This window comes from Stigmatopora argus, chromosome 21 (genome assembly GCF_051989625.1).
Source record: "Stigmatopora argus isolate UIUO_Sarg chromosome 21, RoL_Sarg_1.0, whole genome shotgun sequence".
Taxonomy (NCBI): Eukaryota; Metazoa; Chordata; class Actinopteri; order Syngnathiformes; family Syngnathidae; genus Stigmatopora; species Stigmatopora argus.
This window is the reverse complement of record NC_135407.1, coordinates 6,207,193-6,228,554: the sequence shown is the minus strand read 5'-3', so window position 1 is coordinate 6,228,554 and position 21,362 is coordinate 6,207,193. Positions and strand designations below refer to the sequence as shown.

Sequence of the window (21,362 nt, the reverse complement as noted above, 5' to 3'; positions counted from 1 at the left end):
ATACAGTTTTTATATATATATTATTGCCGCTACGTGCTAAGTTATACAAGACAGCTGGCTAGTTAACCTCTGGCGTTAGCTTAATCTTACCTTAGGAAGACGAATGTACTATTGCTTGTTTATTTTAGATATATTTAGCTAGTAACGCTTAGATTAAGCAAAGAAATAAGCATTGCAACAACAATGGGAAAGCTTGACAGAGTCTGGCAATAAACAACGGCCTTGTAAGTGATTCAAAATAATGTAGTATTTCAAATATATCTAATCTGGACACTTAGCCATGCACACAATAACCTAGAAAATAGATATATTTGAATCCATGTTGCGCTTTCGAGATATACTCAATCAAAATGTTTTCATTCAAAAAGTATGCATGTAATTATTATAATAATCAACTTTGGAAAAGTCGCGAGTCACTAAATCACCTCATGATTTTATTACAATTATTTTCCAAACATTGAAAGTATAAAAACAATATGAAAGAACATCGATGTAAATGTATCAAATCGGCAGTGTAAACAGAAATATATTAAATTGTTACCCAATGTGAAATTATGAGTTTCTTGTTTGAAAAAGGAAAAATGCACATCAAAATCAAAAATTTAGCTACATTGTCTACATTTCAATAATTGTGCGAAAATGTTGCTTCTAAAAATACTTGGTGATTGGTGCACATTTCAGGACTGGCAAAGGATTAAGTGTAACAGACTGTCGGGGCTTGCTGACCCGGCACAAACAGATCATCTGTTGTTACGTGCTCATGTTCCTGGCCAAGTGGGACAAAATGCTACAGTACTGACCACATAAGGGGATTGTGAGGGGGGGGGGATGCAGTAAAAAATAAGTATAATAATGGGAGGTCAAAGTGCACCAACAACGATGCCAAACAAAATTACAATCCTGATTTTCACCAGCACAATTAAATTTTTTTCACAGGGTCTTCTGACCCAGCGTGCACATGTTGCGCCCCTGGCGCACTATTCCGAGCGCTTCCATTCACATTTTTCAAATCATGCGATGACCTCGTGTTGGTCTGTGCGGTTTATCCTGCGGATTACGCGGCTTTTGCTTTTGCATCGCCGCGCCGGGAAGCGCGACGTGTGCAGGCGCGTCCGTGGGTTTGTGATCCGAATCTCTTTGTGGAATACTCGGCCAGATGTTGCACAGATTACAACCAGGACACTTGTTTGTCAAGCGGAGGAGTACGTTTAGCTCTTTGGCGACGATAGACATCCAATTTGAACTGTTAGAGGCCCTCCCAGGTCCAAAAAAAAAGTCATAACATGAAAATCCTTCATTCACATCAGTTTATTCTAATATATCTCTATCATATACATACAGTACAATATGCTCAAGACGTATGGCACATCCATTATTGTTGTACATTTTGCAGTCGCTGGTATTGCTGTGTGGCTACAGTATAAAGTGACCGTTTCCGTCTGTCCCTGTTAGTACAGTAGCGTACGTACGCGCGTATATATAATATCAATATACAAAGGCGTACTTTCACTACAGGTGGATTGTAGCTTGCTACAGCAAAAACACATGCACTGTCACTGTCGAGATAAATATTCCACCTGGGGTGAGTTACACATCCGATGACACACAGCGACGCTTAAGGTGGATAGGGTGGGCGTTGTTGTTAGGCGCCCACCCCTACCCCCGCACGCCATTTTGGGTTGTTTTTGGAATGAAGCTACAACAGCGGCTACCGCGATTCCGGTAAAACATCTGGATGCACGCGGGTTCACTTCCACTCGTTGAATTCCCTTTTGAATGTAAAGATAAACAGCTGCCATTTTGGTGTGAGTACATACAGGTATGTACATTTGTCCTTTTTTTTTTTTGGACTGGTTTATTTCCAGTCTGAGTCACTTCAAGTCGAGGGTGCTTGGATAATCCAGAAGGAAGAGAGGAGTGATGGTGCTTTCTATGGCGATACGTCAACACTAGATGAAGTGCTTAGAAGTCTTATTCACAAATGTACAACTGAGCCCAACTGGCTTGTGCTGCCTTTTTTTTTTGCCTTTTCTTTTTTTCTTTTTCTTAGCAGAGCGGACATTCCAGATAGAAAAATAAAAGCGATGGACTACAGAACACTGTGCGGCACCATCCTACTCGACTCTTTCATTTGTCCCCATTTTCGTGAAAGCACGCTTTCAGTCATCGTTATTTTTTTTAACCCTCAAAAACACAACAGCTTTTAAAAAATGTTTTTTTTTTTTAAATAGAAGTAAATAAAATTAAAAAAAAAACAGCACAGTGCAACAAAATGTAACGAGATGAAAACTGCTCGGGTGTGAACAGCGAGTGACGTCAGTGTCTATTTGTGTGTGTGGACATGTGACATGAAACAAATTGTGAACACACTTTGTGCGTTAACGTCAGTGCACTTAATGCCTCGTTTAGGAAAGCGGGTCGAACTGTGCCAAGTCAGAATCGGGTGCTCGCGCAAACGTCATCGGTAAGTGTCACCGAGTTTGGAATGAGATCTAGTCCTTATCCTTGATATCTCTCTCTCAACTTTGTCCCTTAGCTAGTGAGACGAAACGATTACCCGTCGTTTTCTAGCCAAGTTTAATGATCCCAATTGTTGTTTGCCTGAGTGAAGGAGCGGATATGAAGGATAGAGACTAAATGGTGAAGAGTGTGGAAGTGCGCCCCACTAGATAACCTGGCAGCAGCTGTGAGGGGTGGGGGTGCACAGCAGACCCTCCTTAGGACTACGGTGGATGTTGACCGACAGCGTCTTGTCGCTCAGAGGCATCTGCAGGGCTCGATTCTTCATGTTCCTGTGGTTCTCGCGGGCCAGGTCCAGCTCCCCCAGCATCAGGGTCCCCGAGCAGGAGCCCTCCAACAAGGGGTCCACCAGGGCGTCCCCCAAAGGGGGCGGCGCTTGGTACAGGTTCCCCCGTGGCGACGGCCCCCCCAGGAGCGAGACCTTGTCCAGGCTGCCGGTGGAGCCGCCCACGCACATCCTCCAGACGGGGCGCTCCTGAGGGTCCCCGCCGATGGCGGTGGGCCCGTTGGCCGGCGTCCCCCCGCCCGCGCCGCCTTTCAGGTTGTGGAACTGCGAGCTGAGGCACAAGCTCATCAATTTGAGGCTCTCCACCAGGCCGCTGGAAGCTTTGGCCGAGTTCTTGCCTTGGCCCGAAACGGAGCCGGCGGGGCTGGCGCAGTGAGAGTTGCCGTCCTGGGCCGCCGCCAGCCTTTTCTCCGCCTCCTCGCCCGCCGCCGCTTCCGCCACCACTTCCTCCACCGCCGCCTCCGACGGCCGCCAGCTCCCCGCGTCGTCCTCGGGTGTCGGGGGCGAGCTGGCCGTTGTGGGCGACGCCGTTCCGGAATTCAGGTCCAGACTGAGGCTGAGCTTGGCGGCGCCGCGCCCTTTTAAGTCCCCCCCCTCGTCCTCGTCTTCGTTCTCTTCCTCCTCGTCCTCCCCTTGCTCGTCCTCGTGGATCTGGTTGAGCACCGGGGCGCTCATGCGGGACGTCAACCGATGACGGGACGAGGCCGGCGACGACGAGGCTTTGGAGCGAAGCACCACTTGGGCGGGAAGGGCGGAGGGGGAGCCTCGCTCCTCCCCTTCCTCTTCCTCTTCGTCCACGCTGAAAAGGCTGGGACTGCGCGTTTTGCAAGAGGCGCCTGATGTCAAAGGGCCCAGTCGGAGGGGATTGGAGGGGGGCTTGGCCAGAGGCCGAAGCCCCTTGTCCTGCTTCTGCTGCTTGTGACTCAGGTCCAGCAGGGCCGTTTTGGGCCGGGGGCCTTTGTGGAGGCTCTCGGCGCTGCGGGCCGGGGACTGGGGCCCGCCGGGGTGCGACATGGACGGACCCCCCAAGCCGTCGCTGACGTCCTGGTGGACGTCCACTCGAGTGGGCCACGACTGCCTGTCGATGTGAAGAATGCAAAGGGAAAAAACATGTCAACAGGCTAGAAAAAAAAAGGCACCTAAAACCAGCTTGAAACTAAATATTTAAATCTTCTACTTGGCTAATGACAATAAAAAAATCTATTCAATTCAAGACGGCACTTTCAAATGGTTAAATGTTATTCTCTCGTGTCTTGTTTCATTTGTATTACAGTCAAGTGTGTTGTTTTGCCAAGCGTGTGCGTTTCAAGGGTGGCCATCTGTTCATATGTGCTCAACTTCTATTGAGGATTAAGAGTAGACAGTGACATAAGTGGCAGCCTTGACTCAAGGAGGGGAGTGTTTTGGACTAGAATGCGCTCTTTGAATATTCACTTTGCTTCTACTTTCGTACCTAAACTGAGCCTTGCTCGGACTGGGCGATCGCGTCTGGCTATGTTGCTCCTTCTCTTGCCGATCCCTCAGCATCCTCTCAGCCAGCAGGTAGTATGTCGCCGTGATGTGGTTGTACTGATTGGACTCCAGAGCCCTGATATTCAAAAAAGTATGCGTTTTGGTCGTCAGTGGCAATTGTAATAACAAAAATAACAAAAAAACACTTTCAATAATGACGAGAGTTGGATGCAAATGGCGAAACGCGTACTCGGTTATGGCGTCCCGGTCCGCGATGCTCCCCAGCACCATGCGCTGGATGATGGAACTGTGCTCCTCTTCCAGTAAACTGCGGTGGGATACCAGCGGCGTAGACAGCTTAGTGGCCGGCGACGGGTCGACTCCTTGGAGCCAGGCGTGGTTCTCGATTTCCTCCAGAGTCGCTCGCTTTTTGGGGTCACGCTGCAGCATGTGGCTGATAAGGCTAGAGAGGGGAGAAAAAACAAATAATTTAACATTGACATCCGACGCGGAAATTCTAGTGACGTCGCCAACGTGGGAAAGCAACTGGAGGTATTGCGTTATGCACGATGACGAGAAAGAAAATCCAAAGACGTTCTGAAAAAAAAGGTTGCCGTTAAAACGCAGGTTGGAGAAACCTCTGCGTATGAAATATGCAGCACCTGCCGAACGGGCTCGACCATCTGCGTGTGCGAGCTGGCGCGCGCATTGGCGTGTTTGCGTGCCGGCGACTCACTCTCGGCAAGCTCCGGAGATGTGCGGGGGCACCGTGTATTTGCAGTCCATGATCATGGTGAGCGTCTCGCTGTCGTTAGCCTCCTGAAAAGGCGGCTGGCCGCACACCAGCATGAAGAGAATCACACCCAGGCTCCAGATATCTGCGGGGGAGGTGAGAGCGAAGCGTCAAGGGGGATACGTAAACACCGCACGCCATTTCGCTCGGCGGTAGAGATTTGTCCGAGCTTGTTTTTTTTCTTCGTATGTTGTCTAAAGTTGCGAAATGCACCCTTCCACTGGATGGTGTGAAAGCGCTGATGAAATGAGCTAGAATAGAAATAGCTTCATGCAATCGACAGCTCGTTTCCAAGAAGACGGCCCAAAATACACAATGTCCTCCATTGTACTGGATTGTTTGCGCTTTTTTTCAAATATAAAACTCAAGACATGTCCTATAAACAAACAAAGCACCCAGTAGCCCAATTTCCAAATGTAGTTCAACGCGCCGCAATTCAAGTATTTGAAGAACTATTCTGCGCAGTATTTGGGAATATTCATCCAAAAAACTTTGGCTTGAGTGGTTAGCACGTCGGCTTCACAGCTCTGGGGTCCAGGGTTCAAATCCAGGTCGATCCACCTGTGTGGAGTTTGCATGTTCTACCTGGGCCTGCATGGGTTTTCTCCAGATACTCTAGTTTCCTCCCTACATTCCAAAGACATGAATGGTAGACTGATTGGACACTCTAAATTTCCCCCTAGCTATGACTGCCCGAAGGTAGCTGGGATAGGCTCCAGCACCCCCCGCAACCCTAATGAGGATAAAGCGGTTCAAAAAATGAATGAATTAATTAAAAAGCTTAACTAGTGCGCAGTGGGGTGGGGGGTTTCTTTCCCATTTCTAAAGAGGAAACCTTTCCTGTGGTATGTTGGAAGTACAATCAGTGGATTGCAGTCAGGTGCTTCTTGTTTGAGCCCAACCCCCGTTGATTCAACCCCCGTTGGTTCAACTAGAGCAAAAAGCTGCACCGCCCAACGCAACCTTCCCCCACCCCCACCCCACACCCTAACCTATGTATTTCACATCTGAAAAACTACTTTGAAAGCCTAAAAACTCAAAACGCGTATTCTAATCAAACAAAGCTCCGAAGCGCTGCAATTTCCAAATGGATGTACTTCAACAACACTTATAAAATCTATTACGTTGATAACAAGGTATTATAAAAAGGAGTTACCGGGCTGACAATATTGTGTCGGGCAGCTTAAATGACGTGAAAGATTTCAATTGAACCAAGCCTTTTTGTGCTTCAATTTCCTTGACCTAGATACAAAAAAGCAAAGAAAGCCTGCACCCCCTCCAATCAAACCAAGCATATTCATATCTCTCCGACTGAAGACAAGGTGCTCGCGGCCCCGCGGCACCGCATGTGTGCAATATTCCGGAAAGTGGGTTAACATGTGCATCTCAGCCGAGATCATACAACTGCTACTTTCATGCTACGCTTCTCTTCTCCCACTTTGAGTTCACTTTTTTTTTATAGCTGAAGGGCTTTCGCCAGTTTAGTGTCCTGCCGTGACAGTCTGTCAGTGACTTGGAAAGACGCTTTGAGTGCGACACAAACATGGCAGGAAGCAACAATATGGTCCAACAAAAGACTTTTCGAATACAGTGAACCCCCATTTATCAAACATCTGCGTCTTTAACAATGTGCTGATTCATCGGACATTTCCCTACGGCGAGGAGTCATTTCTTTTGTTGCTATAAAATATTGATCGACTTCTCGTTGAAGCTATGCTATTTCAAGGTTCTGTATACCATTGCACCCGCATTTTCGCCACACTACACTCGCTTGGCTATAATCTAAACTAGCATGCATTCATCCAATGATTATGTCATTTTTGTCATTTGAATACCATAAGGACAAAAATAGTGACATTTGTTAAGTGGTAGAGTTTTTTTGGGTAGAAAACAAGCAACATACAAATAGCGTAGATCAGGGGTGTCAGACTCGGATTGGTTCGCGGGCCGCTTTAACGTCAACTTGATTTCACATGTTTTTTTAGATATAATATTTAGATTTTTTTTTAATAAATGGATTAAAAAAACTGGATTAAAAGACCTGAATATTCAGTTTTTTATAGATCTAAAACAATGTTTAATTTAGCTTTTTTTAAATATATTTTTAGATTTTACCAAATTATTTTTGAACTAAAAACACAGAAAAATGTATTAAAAAATTACAATTATTGATTTAAGAGGGGGAAAATCAGGAAATTTAATATACATCTATACTCTTCATTTTAATTTGATCCTAAAACGGAAAGTCGGCACTCATGATTTACTTTCGCGGGCCACACAAAAAGATGCGGTGGGCCAGATTTGGCCCCCGGTCCGCCACTTTGACACCTGGCATAGATTGTGAAAAGGGTGACGTTTATCCTTTTTCATTGGGTGGAGAAAAAAAATCAACCACCGCAACGTGGTAATTAGCCACTAGGGGATACACGTCGTGTCTATAGGTATCCGGGAGATTTGTTTTGGTGCTGTGGAGCATCTCGAGCTGTTGCGGAAGCCATCTTGCCCCCTGCCGATGTCTCCTAGCAACCCTGACTGCCTCAACTTCCTTCCTCTCTAACTTTATTTACAAAACCAGATGGCTGAGTTGTGCACAAGTCGAATGTTTCCCATGGAGCGTAATAAGATTTAAAAAATATATTTTTGTTATCCATCTTTTTATGCATATGCATCGGAAGCCATGGAATTATAAGGATAAACTCAATGAGCATTTTTGCACATTTCCCGTGCTGTTCGTGCACCAATACGTCGGTTATCGGGCATGATTTCGGTGTTTGTGCAGCTCGTGCTTGCTGAGCTGGAAAGAAAAAGTCTATATTTAACTCGACATTTGGAGGATGTTCCAAAAAGGGAAGGCGCTGACACACCGTATAACATCAGGAAGGAAACGAGGTGGGCGCTTTTTCACACGGCTTTTGGATCCACCCAGACCTGGGATTTCTTTATGGCTCTAAAAATCGCATTTATTCCATTTTGAGTCACAATGTCATTTTCTTCAGACTCAAATCTCCCTATATATAATCTCTGTGTATTTTTGTCTCAACAGAAGGACGACAAACTCCAAATACAACCAATAAGAGCAGATGGTCTTGTTATCTCTATAATAAAGTGGGCCTCTGGCCACATGGCACAATTGAGCACGGTTACCTTCAAGTCCTGAATAAATTTGGATGAGCCTGATTATTATTATGTCATTGTTCCCTGCAAATAAGACAGCATCCTTCTAAATGATAACATCCAGAGCCACACAATGGCTCGTGTGAACTAGCGTCCGGTTGATATTTTCCGACAACGGGATGTCCTTATTTCACTCTGGAGATTTGGAGAACCTACGTCTGACGGCCGCAAAATAAGTGAGGTGGAGTGGAAAAAATAGCACCAAGACATCTGGTTAAATTAAGGTCATCCTTTGCCAATTGAGCGTTACCATCTTGGTCATCAAAAAGCGTGCTATAAGACATTTCTTCCATGGAACTGCTCCCTTCTGCACTATAACTGTCATTTGGCATCGGGCGCAATCAGTCAACGTGAACCTTGAGCTCCTTATCAGCTGCCTGATAAAGCGGCCATTGTGGGGACTCGCAGACACACCTTGGCTCTTATTCAACAACCATTAAAGTGCATGTATTGCTATCGCCAAGTCATACCAGCATCAATGTGACAGTAATACAGTTTGGCCCGTGACAACAGTTGCTAACAATGTAGAGTGAACAGTCATTCTGTTGTGAGGGTTAGCATCTTTTAGAAAGTAGGCTTTGATTCCAACTCACCGACAGCGGGCGCGTCGTACTCGTCCCCGAGCAGGATCTCGGGTGCCGAGTATGCCAGCGAGCCGCACGAGGTGTTGAGCTTCTTCCCCGGCTGAAACCGGTTGCTGAAGCCAAAGTCGGTGAGCTTGACGACGCCCTGCTTCTCGAAGAAGACCACGTTCTCGGGCTTCAGGTCCCGGTGCACCACGTGCAGCCGGTGGCAGTAGGAAATGGCGTGAACGATCTGGGCAAAGTAACACTTGGAAACCTGGGGGTGGCAGAGGAGGGTAATATCATCATACATTACATAAACTTTTTTTGGATGAACAGATAGATTATCATTTAATAGAATTGCTTTTTGGGTGAATAGAGCGCTATGCTAGCTAAATCCAAATCAAAGCTAACGAATGATCATTCCCATCCAAATCAAAACACCCACTCAGGATATGAGTCATCCGTCTCAACACACACTGATTTAACAATCAACTCTAGCGATTTCCTTCTCGGCACAGACATTTTTGTAGAAAGCTTTGTGACGCTCTTGCGTAACTTTGCCGTCATATTGCTAAGGGCAGACAAAACAAACAGAACTCGTTGTCACAGTCACGCCGAGCAAAACGTCTGTCCGCTTTTCCATTTCCATCCGTTCCAGTACTACCACTACTACAACGGTGACTACTACAACGGTGACTACTACAACGGTGACTACTACAACGGTGACTACTACAACGGTGACTACTACAACGGTGACTACTACAACGGTGACTACTACAACGGTGACTACAACAACGGTGACTACTACAACGGTGACTACTACAACGGTGACTACTACAACGGTGACTACTACAACGGTGATTCAAAGCGCCGTCCGACTCACTTCCTCGCTGAGGCCTCCCTCGTGCTTCATGATGCAGTCGAACATGTCTCCGCCGTCGCCGAGTTCCAGGATGAGGTAGAGCTTGGTGGCCGTGTCGATGACCTCGTACAGGCGCACCACGTTGGGGTGCTGGACTAACTTCATGCATCGCACCTCCTGGAAAAGGTGGCCTCGTGCCACCGGGTCTAGCTTGGTCTTGTCGATCACCTTCACCGCCACCTGGAGTCGCCAGAGAGGAGCTCGTAAAAAGAATAATAATAATATAGTATATATATTTTTTTTTTTTGTGGAAGCAGACCTTTTCTCCGGTGAAGACGTGCCGGGCCAGCTTGACCACGGCAAAGTGTCCTCGGCCCAGCGTCTTGTCCAGGTCGTACAGCCCGGCGATCTTCCCGTCGTGGTGACGTTTGAGGCCCGCCATGGCCTCCGGTGGCCGTTAGCGGGGATGGGGGGCGGAAGCGATCTCGTGTCACCCTCTGCTCCCGCCGTCAGACCTCCATCTTCTTTCGGGGGCCGCTTGACTGTCGGCTGAGGTGCGTCACGGCAAAAACCAGCGGGGGCGCGGAGGGGCTGACCTCAGATCAGCTGCACGCTGAGGAGGCTTGGGGCGAGGATGGGGCCAATTCTCACTTTAGTCCCATTGTGACATTCTGTGGGGGAAAAAAATACAGGATTATTCATTCATTTTCGGAGACGCGAGACCACTCATACCAATACCATCATGTTGGATTATTTCCACTAAAATCATTCCACCCGAGTCCCAACTTACCTTAAAAAGGACACGTAAAAATGAGAGCTCTCACGGAAATGTTTCTGACGCTATCTAAAAACCTTAAAAAGCAGAACGGCGGCACACGCTCGCTACTTCGTCGCATGACAGCGTGACGCCGCCCAGAGGCGAGAGGAGGAGCCCGACATTCCTGATTTCCACGAGTCTACCTGCAGGGCCACGACGACGGAGTAGGCGCCAGACATGCCGAGGACAGGCCCGAAACATTCCTGCAAGGTGCTCCACCCTTAAGGTGTGCCCACAATCCCTTCAATTCAGAGAAACAATCCGATAAATACAGGCCGTTGCCAAGAAGCACTCCTTTCTAAAGAAAAGTACAGTACATTACGACGAAAGGCCGGAAATAACGCCCACGGTCTGGCCCAGGTAACAAAATATTAGAAACATCTCGTCCTATGATGAAATGAAGTCCGTAGGCCAATTGCCTTTTCCCTATCCAAAAAAGTCGTGACTCAAGAGTTTTGTTTTAGCACAGCTGAACAATAAAAGCTTTGAATGAGGTTTTTCCCCCTGCAAATTACACACATTCATTTCCAATAAAATAAGAGAAATACAGTGGTTTGTCTTGACATACGAGTTGAATTCCTTCTGAGATTTCTTAACTCAAAATTTGTTTTGCCTCCCCCTTATTTAAAAAAGTTCAACCCCGTGTTACGTCCTGCTTTAAGTGGCGAGACAGACACACATGGCCCGCTACGTGTGCTAAACTGTTTTTGGCTTAATCTCGGCTTGGTTACCTAATGAAGCGTAAATGCGAGAGCTTACATGCGTTTACTATTCAACCAGTTGCGTCTTGAAAATTCACATCATGCACCAATTGCATCAGGAAATAAAGTGTGTTGATTTTTACAAGGGGTGTGCTCACACTGAAAGGACTGCAAGCTTAACTAATGACATGAGCAAACATTTCACAAAATGCGACATGAGATAACGGATTCCATTGAGTTATCTTACGTAATCGAACCAGTGACAAGAAAAATACGTAACATTGCGACGAATTCAGATTGCATGTTCCAACTGAAACTCACAACACTTTGACCGATAAATTTAAAAAAAAAATCCCTCAATTGTTTTTTAGTTAATGCTGTCTGAATCACCCAATATAGCAATCGCAAAATGTATTGACTTAAGATTAGATTTAGTGCATTTTAGAGTCAATATTATACACCACGATAATACAGTTTATAGGGTTGGCGACAAATGCACAAATGACATTAATATTTCATGCAAACCTACTCTAATTGATTCCCATTATTGCACAAGCTCACTTTTACATTCGCAGTGCAACAACACACACTAATCAGAATCTTAAAAACATAACGATCTAAACTCAAGTAAGTGGACACATGAACAATGTTACTACCTAATCGCACACGAAGTAATTTTCGTCTCTATTTATAGTGGCGGGAGGTTCATGGAACCATCACAGATGCGAAAGCGACCCGGGCGACCAGCACAACATCAACAAATGAGGGCTTTTGAACTTTGCATTGTTAATCGGGTCAGTGAACGCACCATTGAAGTCTTCTGGAATTTTAACTGTAATTGTACATTGAGAAATGTCATTGGGCATTTTTTTGCTGACGCCGTTGCTCACAAAGCTCACAACTTAGTCTTTAACGGACCTACTCACCTTTGTATATTTAAAGAGTGGTTTTTAAAGCATTGATAAACTTTTTTCCCAACTTTTGAGGGATTGTTTCACTGGCATCAATTTCGAAATAAAACAACAACACATCCTGATTAGTTGAGACATTCAATATATCCTCTCTCTAATTGTATTAAATTGAATAAACAAGATTGGAGCATCTCTATATTCTGTTTATTTTTCCGTTGTACACAAAATCACAACTTAATTGGAATTGGAGTTTACTATATTTAGTCTTGTGGTAAGCACATCTGCCCGACATTAAAGAGGCCCTTAGTCATTTTCATTTTCTTCCCATGCTTTTGTGGGTTTTTTTACTCACACATTCCAAAAACAGTAGTTCCATCCTAGACTCTAGTTAAACTCTAAAATATGGTGGATTGTGTGGCCGTGATGGAAAAAAATCTGTGCTCCAGCCTTCCTTTGTTTTGTTTTCATGTTCTCACCCTTGCTTATGTTTCCTCTCACATTCCACTTCAAATACAAGCACACCACATGCATGCATTGATTTATGATCGTCTCATTTTCCATAAGTATGAATTTAAATGGTCATATTTGTATAATTGTTATGAAACATGAATGCCAGCCACTAAATCTTTGATTTTAATAGTGATCTCACCTATGAATCAGAAGGACTCATCACTAGAATACCATGCCTTCCTATCAATAGAAAATAAAAGGTACAGATTTTAATCGTAATGATGTCTTATTGTATGGTTAGGAAATAAGAGTTTTGCCTTCCACACCGACTGGCCCTTTTGCATTTCATAGTGTCTATAGAAAAGAAAATGATGTAAATTTTGCCTTTGCTTTGCTAATCCGCTAAGCCACTCTGCATTACAGTAATACCTTAGTTTATATTTTGGGAGGCTATTGTCACATTTGAGGAATTTATAACATTTTTAAAAATTACAATCTTCATAAAATGACTTACTCTACGAGATCCAATCATAGTAAAAGTGTCAACAAACAGCCAAACCTTGTTGGAGTTTCACTGTATGGTGTTAGCGGCCATAAGGTTCCCCCAGACTCCATCTAATGGAAGCTAGTGCGGATGGACAACAATAATAAAAAAAACACCACTAAAAAATCATCTGGTCGACGCAGGGTAAAATTCCGGCAGTTGAATTTATCCCAAACGGACTAAGAGGACACTAGAAAGCATCCGTGCCCCACAGAAGCGGCTTTTGCCCCCCTTGCATGCACCACTTACCGAGGAGAGGAGAAGGAAAGAAGCCAGCCACTAACGTTCCTCTTCGGGCTCCCCTTAACCAGACGGCAAGGCCGCGCGGAGCTCCGGACCGCTGGAAGCGCGGCTTTCGACGACGATTTCACCAACCAAGTCAACGGTAATGTTCTCTACCGATTAAGGTCGAACAACTCTGCGTTTAAAAGACAAAAACAGAGTCGGAATGATTTGGAACGTAGCTCTCTCTTTCTCTCTCTCTCCCTCTCTCTCCCTACTCGCTCGCTCTAGTCCTCTCGTTCGATTGAGTCAAGTAACGGAAGTGGTTAGCGCTAGTACGGGAAGTGGGCTCTGGGGTGAAATTTTCAAACTCAATATATTATTCTGTTAATAACGACTATTTACATAGAGGGACTTATGTTTAAAATGTTTCCTAATGTTTTGTTTTTATGTTTAAATTATTCCTACCCTATTTTGTGAAGCACAAAAAGAAACCAATAGGCAAAACTAATAACGTAAAACTCGTTTGATATTGTTTCACTAGCTAATGTAATCCCGATCTATTAGTGAGTATTCACAAAATATAGTATAGCTTCATTCAATTATAAAATTATAATAAATAAATATAGTATTTTTCAAAACGATTTCTCTAGTTTCCGGTTACATCTGTTAGGCACTTGATTGCCACTGCGCATGAGTCGGCCATCTCTGACGTCACAACTACGTTAGTCGACTGGAATATTAATTTATTTTGATCATTCAACAAACAAACAACTATTCTGTCGTTGTCTATAATTAGAAAGTGGGGAAATATGTTATTTTCTAAAGCTCAATGGGTGATAATGGATCAGAAATGTGAAAAGAGGCTACAATATATTGATGTCCGCTTTACACTGTGTATGTTAATATGCTACTATTTGTAGCGCAGTGGTGTTCCAATTGGCCGAGCACATGGACTTTGTACAAGCTTGTTATGTAACTGCGAGATGCACTTGTTCGAGTTCAAGTGAGACCTGTTTGGCCGAAAAGCTGTCACTCACCCGGATTAAAGCGAGTTCACGAGTTTGGACTTCAGGGAAAGCGGAATTTAATCAAGCGGTCAATAAAACACAATGACCACTAGCTGTTAAATATTTTATTTTTAGATTTCCTTTCAAATATCTATATCAAAGTAGTATTTGTCCTGAAAGCCTTTGTTTATAGACTTAGTTGTGTGACGATCGCAATGGGGGAATGTGAACAAACAGCCACAATGGGCATGCTGCCCTCAACTGGCTAAAAGCATAGTAGTACGTACGTATTAGGCTATTTTGTTGTGCAATGCTTGAAAATGCATGACTCCTATAACAGCAAGTCAGGACAAGACTAAATAATAAGTTTCCTGTTTTAATCTGTATCAAAAACTCAATTTAAGACATAAAATGAATCAGGATAAAAGTGTAGAATCAAACAGAATGTTTATTTTTTTTGGAGAAAAAAATCTTTTCACTTCTTCGCAGCTTCTTTCTGGGGCTTCTTGGCCTCTTTCGGGGGCTTCTTGCCCTCCGACGGGGGCTTCTTGCCCTCCGACTGGGGCTTCTTGCCCTCCGACTGGGGCTTCTTGCCTTCCACCTGGGGCTTCTTAGCTGCTTTCTGAGACTTGTCGGCCTCTTTCGGGTCCTTGGGAGCCTCTTCCATGGGCTTCTTTAAAGCCAACCTCTGAAGCTTTTTCACCTCACGACCGATGATTTTGTTCCTCTGGAAAGAAAAAGTTGAAAATTACAATAATAGGTCATTTATTTGCTGCCCACAGAAGTTCAATACATTTGAATTGAGTGGAATTTGTTTTAGCCCCTTTTGTGCCTTGATTCCAAAAGTATTTGATTAATCAATTTCTTCAACTACAACATTCACTATAATCCTACAGCCTTCAAACGGCTTTCTTCACTTACCATCCTCTTGGCTTTCATCACCTTGTAGCGGTCAAAGTCAGACATTTTAGCCTTCTAAAAAAAGCAGAGACAACAACTAGTCATATGCAGTCCATGTTTAAAACAATATCAAAAAACACCATCCTACATAATTACCAGACTTTTACAGAAAAAAACTAAAACAGATCATGCCAGTTTTGTTGCAATGTTTTTCAAAATGAATAAGCCATTTAAGACACTTCAAGTAACTGTCAAGATTCAAAGGAATAATCAACAAACCCAAATTATACCTTTTCCCTGGCTGCGATCTTCTTTGCCCAGCTGCTCTGTGCCCATTTCTCGTTGACACTGGCCTTCTCCCATGCTCTCCTCACAAACTTCTGACGAGCGCTAGGAAGACGCAAAAAGACGATACAGTTAACGGAGACATATTTGCTGCTGATTACAACCCTGCGTGCTCAGACAAAAACATATTCCTACACAAACATTGGTTATCACCTGTGAGGCACTTTGATGATGTAATCTGTGAGCTGCATGCATTTGAAGGGCATGGCTTGCCTCCTCACGCCTGAGCATGGCCCATCAATAAGAGCCTACAAATATGACAAAAATTATCTTCTGTCCAAAAAATGAAATCACCATGTTTACCTCTGCAAACACTCACCCTATTTTGGTCAATGACATCAACGATGGCCACCAGCTTGCCGGCATAAGGGCCAAAAGAGACGTACGCGACGCGGCCGATCTGGACGAAGCGCTTGTAGACCTGCCGAGAAGACAATACAACAGAAACATTATAATAGCAAATCAATTGACAAAATTTCCATACCTGTCAACCTCTGCCGATAACTGCCCTTATAAATGATTATTGATTCCCCTTACAAACCCCCCAAAAAACCTTACAAACACCGTACGAGTGTACTATAGCATTTGTTTGTGGAAGGCTGTAACGCTCTTATTTTTTTTAAAGCTGTAATTAGCCGCCAAGACATAACTGGAACAGTCAATATTGTTTACGCAAATAATTCACAAGTTTAGCCTATAACAGTGAGAAAACTGAGCTAGTCAATATATAATACATCAACCATCACATAATGATTAGTGCTACTATTAATTACAATGCAGTAACATTTGGAGCGACTGGAGAGCATAATATTTAGTCAATTAAATTACTTGACAATATATGCACAGGAAATAAGTTACAAGGTGAAGGATCTCGCGGTTAGAATTAGACAGCGAAAACATATTAACCAAGTCTAAACACCCGGTGCAAAAGTCATCACACAATTGACCAATTCACTGCAAAAAAAGTGTTACACAAATACATTTTAGGTGATAATGGTTAACTGTAATGGGCTGAAATCCGCTAGCTTAGCATATGTGCTCACGGCCCGTCTATCGTTGTCACCACGTTGCGATTGGGAGCCCACATTTTATATACAATAACGTCAAATAAACGGGAAGGCTAACGTCAAATACTTCGAAGAAATGATTACGTGCGTATTCGGCGTCTCAGACAGCCGTTCATGTTGTAGCTAGACGGCACACAAACGAAATTACGTCGAAATGAAAATGCTAACTTGGCCACAGCGGACCTACCATGATGGAAGCCTTGGAGCAAAAAGAACGACAAGACTTCCGGTATGCCGAAACGTCACTTCCATCTATAACACCGATTTCAGATAGAACACTAGATGGCAGCATTTCTTAATGTCCATTTACTCTACAACTTTTACTGCTTTCTTCAATTAGAAAAATGATATATACATACTACTATAATGTATCCACAGATCCTTCAGATCCTTTATAAGTTTTACAAAATCCAATATAAAAACAAAAAACAAACATGCACCTTTGCAAAACAGTTGTCCAAATTTGAACTGGCGAAACACCATGGTGACGTGGAGCATAGAAGCCATAAAAAATATTTTTATATGAACATATGCCATTTTGGGGTGTACTGTATTGACTGTCTGTCTATTTTGAGGCATACCGATGAATTGAATGAAAAGCCATGTAAAAGTTGGGAGAACATGCAAACTCCACAGATTAGGGCCTAAAACTGGGAGGTTGGCTTGCAGTGGATTGTGAGCATTCACGGAAAACATGTTTTGGCCCCCTTTTTATGTTCCTCGCGTTCTATTTACTTTGGAATCACACAGTAGGCCGGATCAAATGCATCCGGCCCACGGTCATGCCGCTCCCGCGGCCTCCCCACCTCTGCTTGAAATTGTGCCCGTATACCTAATAAAGTGGCTGATTTGTGTTTAGCTACTTGTGCCGTGTGTGTTTATTGTTACGTTGCCAAGGTCTGTTGAGGCCAACAAAATGACATTCTTTAAGAAAGCGGGAATTTCAGAAAGCTGGGCCGCCTGATGAGCGATGGGAAACGTGATTGCAGTTGAGCTTCGTTACAGGCGCTTTGTCTCCCGTTTCCTGTGAGCCTTTCCCAAAAAAACATGTTTGTTCCCAGTTTGATATTTATGCAGCTAAGTGTTAGCGGTCAGGGAAATCCTGTCTGACCTTTTAGCTTGCCATGATGAGGACACGGGCACTTTGTGACGTCCAGGAGGTGGATATTGTTTATATTGATTTTTTTTTTGTAAGTGATTGTTGCATAACCTACATCACTCATTTTTGTTTAAGCCGAGATCCAATGAACGTACCTGGAACCTACTTTGGAAAGACATTCAGGCATGATTCAGAACACTCTAACATGCAAGGATGATGAGTTACAATTGTGAACGCACACACATACACACAGATGGTTGCAGTTAGAGAGGAATATTTTAACTGAAGCTGACACTGGTGTTTCATGTCTGGAAAATCTGAGTAATGCTTGTTTGACAAATCATCTCTGATGTAGTGTAAGCCTTGTTTAATCAAGCTATGATGCATTAAAGCAAGGTTGCACTGTACATGGAACAGATGGGGGCGCATCCATCCTTAGTGTCCCTTTAAATGTACTATAGTAAAAAAAGGGTATATGTGAACAGTACAAGTCCAAAAAAAGTGATGTAAACTATTGATTTTACATTTGAATTATTGTGAATGTTTAGAGCTGAATTATATACGTGACCGATTTACTGAATTGTTTAGTGGAATGTAAACAATTCTCTCATTGTATAGCACAAGGGTGTTAGACTCGGGTTTCTTCGCGGGCCGCATTAACGTCAACTCGATTTGATGTGGGCCGGACCATTTTAGATATAATTTTTAGATATTTTTTTATATTAAATGAACTGGACCAAAAGCCCTGAATATTCATTTTTTTATAGATCTAAAACAATGTTTATTTGAGCTTTTTTTCTTAGTAAGGGAAAATCTCTTTTAATCATTATGTTTCATATTAAAGTGGAAAATAGAACATATTTTTATATATTTTTAGATTTTACAAAATGATTTTTGAACTAAAAACACAGAGAAAATTGATTAAAATAATTTCAATTATTGATTTTAAAGGGGGAAATCAGTAAATATAATATACATCTATACTCTTCATTTTATTTTGATCCTAAAACTGAAAGTCGGCACTCATGATTTACTTTCCCGGGCCACACAAAATGATGCGGCGGGCCAGATTTGGCCCCCGGGCCGCCACTTTGACACCTGTGGTATAGCATAAAACAAAATCTGGCCTCAATAAATAGTTTTAAGTAACACACAAAATCTTTATTTATAACTGATATCAGTACACCAGTACAGACATTTCTACTCAAGATGTTCTTTGTCTCCGAGAGAAAAGTACGACATGTCATTTTATTTAGACTTCTTCCACACTTGGCAAGTGAAACCATCCCCACTATAATTTATAAAGTGTTGCTCCTATAAATCAGTGCAAAACTACGGTCAGTTACACGTCTTATATAATCAGCCCTGGGCTTAGCGTAGCTGTCATCCCCTGAAATTGTTAAACAATAGAAGTGAAGGGTGAGAGATAACAGAGCATGGCCTCTACTGTGATAATAACACTGTACACTATATTTAGAGGCTGAGTTTGGCTGGTACGTGGACTTTAGAACGTTTCTCATTTTGTAAGGACATAAATTGTTAACGCAGACAAGAGCCACACATGTACGTCAATGTGATGTCATCAAAATATGTTTGTTTGTGTGGCGACAAATAAACAGTTAGTTTAAATAAAACAGTGTGTAGATCTAAGCCAAAAAAAGGGGGATAAATGAGTTGTTTTGTCATCTTGGGAATTAAAAACTGTTTGAAATAGGAGTCATTGTTTGCATGCTTCATGGTGGGATGGTTCATAGTTTGAGTTGGATTAGTTCTGAACACACCACAAAATATTTGGTATGCAAAGAGAGGAAAACCCGGAGAAAACCCACGCAAACTGCAGTCCTTGTTTCAGAACAGTGAGAACCACTCTATCCCGGTTTCACAACTTCTTACCAGCAGACTAAAGGGGAAAAAAAATCACAAAGAAGCTTTTAGATTATTTCATGTCCTGTTTTTATTGGCTGCAAGCCAATCACGAGGAGATAAGTCCATCAACTTGGCCAAGTTGGCCTCAGGGTTATCAGTGCCATTGTTTACCCAACCCTGGTCAACACATGTTCTCAATTCATAGTCCCTGGACACTCAAGCACCTGAAAAAGTCTTCATTTACATCAATAAAAGTCTTTTTCTGTTTTGTTCAACTCGGTTTCATAAGCACTATAACTTTTTCAGGCTTAAATTTGTGTGTGTGTGCTTAACAACAACAAAGTATTAGGTTCATACGACAAAAAAACTCACAGTTTGGACTTAATTAAGCTTCAAGCTCTAACTTGCCTATCAAAATTGAAGTTTACAGTCAAATTAAACATAATTCAAAGAGAATATTGAAAACAACCATAGAATTTAACCTTCAGAATACTTTTAATCTTTAATATACAACCAGAAAGGCTAACAAATAGCCTCAAACTTGCTATGTTATAACGCTTTAAGCCACGTGTCAAAGTGGCGGCCTCGGGGGCCAAATCTGGCCCGCCGCATCATTTTGTGCGGCCCGAGAAAGTAAATCATGAGTGCCGACTTTCTGTTTTAGGATCAAACTAAAATGAAGAGTATAGATGTATATTAAATTTCCTGATTTTCCCCCTTTTAAATCAATAATTGTATTTTTTTAATCATTTTTTTCTGGGGGTTTTAGTTCAAAAATCATTTAGTAAAATCTAAAAATATATACAAAAAGCTAAAATAAACATTGTTTCAGATCTATAAAAACTGAATATTCAGGGCTTTTAATCCAGTTCTTTTAATCCATTTATAAAAACAAATATCTAAATATTATATCTAAAATGGTCCGGCCCACGTGAAATCAAATTGACGTTAAAGCGGCCCACAAACCAACGTGTATGAACACAAAACTAGACAGACAATATTGCAACACTGTCAATTAGTATTTATCCTCTGCCAAAAGGCAAGTGATATTTTGGTAGTCTAAATCTTTGTTTATATCCCTGAGGGCAAGGTACAAGATGATTTGACATACAAGCATTTTTGAGTTATGAGGAGCGGTCATAGAAAAAAGTGAACTCATACTCCGAGGCACCACAGTATGACTTTAATAGTCCGTTTCATTTTTAGTTGTAGTTTGCAGTGCATGCAGATGCTGATGCAAGTTAAAACTTGATTTTACTGCTGAGTTGGCATGTTTGCTTTATTTGCTGCGTGACAAAAAAAAAAAAGAAACGCCACAGGAGCTGACTTATATAGAATGTGTGGTGCTTGTGTGAATATTTTGTCCTAAAGAAGCTTACCAGGAAGCTAAGTGACAAAGTCCATTTAGGGAGTGGTTTAGCTGGATGAATAAATCAAATAAAAGCACCAGCCAAGAGCTTCAAACTTCTGTAAAATACTGTTGCTATGGTCATAAAAATGTACATTTTATGGAAAGAAGTATTAACCTTTCAACCCCTGTTGCGCCCAAATAATTGGGCATCTTGCCAAGACTATTTGACCATTTCCACGCTTCCAATTTTGGGAGAAAAGCTTTGTGTGGAAAATCTCGGGCCCCCGAAATCCCTCCTATCAAACACTTTTAAAAATGTACCACAAAAGAGCGAGTCTCTCTCCTGTCCAACATCGTAATGGATCCTCTCTAAAATAAAAACACAACAAAAAGTCCTACGATTGCAGTTAAAACCTTGTAAAGCGT

The 21,362-nt window shown here is 42.8% G+C and overlaps 2 protein-coding genes across 3 annotated transcripts; both read right to left on the bottom strand.

Moving 5' to 3' along the window:
* Window positions 1-1,290: 1,290 nt before the first annotated feature.
* On the bottom strand, window positions 1,291-13,610 carry snrka (SNF related kinase a). 2 transcript variants are annotated; one of them, XM_077589939.1, is made up of 8 exons: window positions 13,326-13,610; window positions 9,973-10,324; window positions 9,675-9,893; window positions 8,819-9,065; window positions 4,995-5,136; window positions 4,509-4,721; window positions 4,260-4,394; window positions 1,291-3,884 (listed from the first exon to the last, which is right to left on the bottom strand). In XM_077589939.1, the coding sequence occupies exons 2-8, from the start codon at window positions 10,093-10,095 to the stop codon at window positions 2,666-2,668; spliced, it is 2,298 nt and encodes a 765-aa protein (XP_077446065.1). In that variant the 5' UTR covers window positions 10,096-10,324; window positions 13,326-13,610; the 3' UTR covers window positions 1,291-2,665. The 2 variants fall into 2 exon arrangements, with proteins under 2 accessions (XP_077446065.1, XP_077446066.1); XM_077589940.1 differs by lacking the exon at window positions 13,326-13,610 and adding an exon at window positions 10,444-10,557.
* A 1,128-nt stretch (window positions 13,611-14,738) lies between these two features.
* Window positions 14,739-17,118, bottom strand: rpl14 (ribosomal protein L14). The gene is made up of 7 exons (XM_077589942.1): window positions 17,061-17,118; window positions 16,808-16,872; window positions 15,873-15,974; window positions 15,707-15,801; window positions 15,499-15,598; window positions 15,230-15,283; window positions 14,739-15,035 (listed from the first exon to the last, which is right to left on the bottom strand). Exons 1-7 carry the CDS (start codon window positions 17,116-17,118, stop codon window positions 14,784-14,786), a joined length of 726 nt encoding a protein of 241 aa, XP_077446068.1. The 3' UTR covers window positions 14,739-14,783.
* Window positions 17,119-21,362: the final 4,244 nt, after the last annotated feature.

Coding starts and splice junctions, on each gene's coding strand:
- rpl14 (XM_077589942.1), bottom strand. CDS start 17,118: ATGCTCCACGTCACCATGGTGTTTCGCCAGTTCAAATTTGGACAACTG. Junction 16,873..17,060: donor TGGACAACTGTTTTGCAAAG/GTGCATGTTTGT, acceptor TCGGTGTTATAG/ATGGAAGTGACGTTTCGGCA. Junction 15,802..15,872: donor ATGTCATTGACCAAAATAGG/GTGAGTGTTTGC, acceptor TCATATTTGTAG/GCTCTTATTGATGGGCCATG.
- snrka (XM_077589939.1), bottom strand. CDS start 10,095: ATGGCGGGCCTCAAACGTCACCACGACGGGAAGATCGCCGGGCTGTAC. Junction 9,894..9,972: donor ACGTCTTCACCGGAGAAAAG/GTCTGCTTCCAC, acceptor TGGCGACTCCAG/GTGGCGGTGAAGGTGATCGA. Junction 4,722..4,994: donor ATCTCCGGAGCTTGCCGAGA/GTGAGTCGCCGG, acceptor TCCCCTCTCTAG/CCTTATCAGCCACATGCTGC.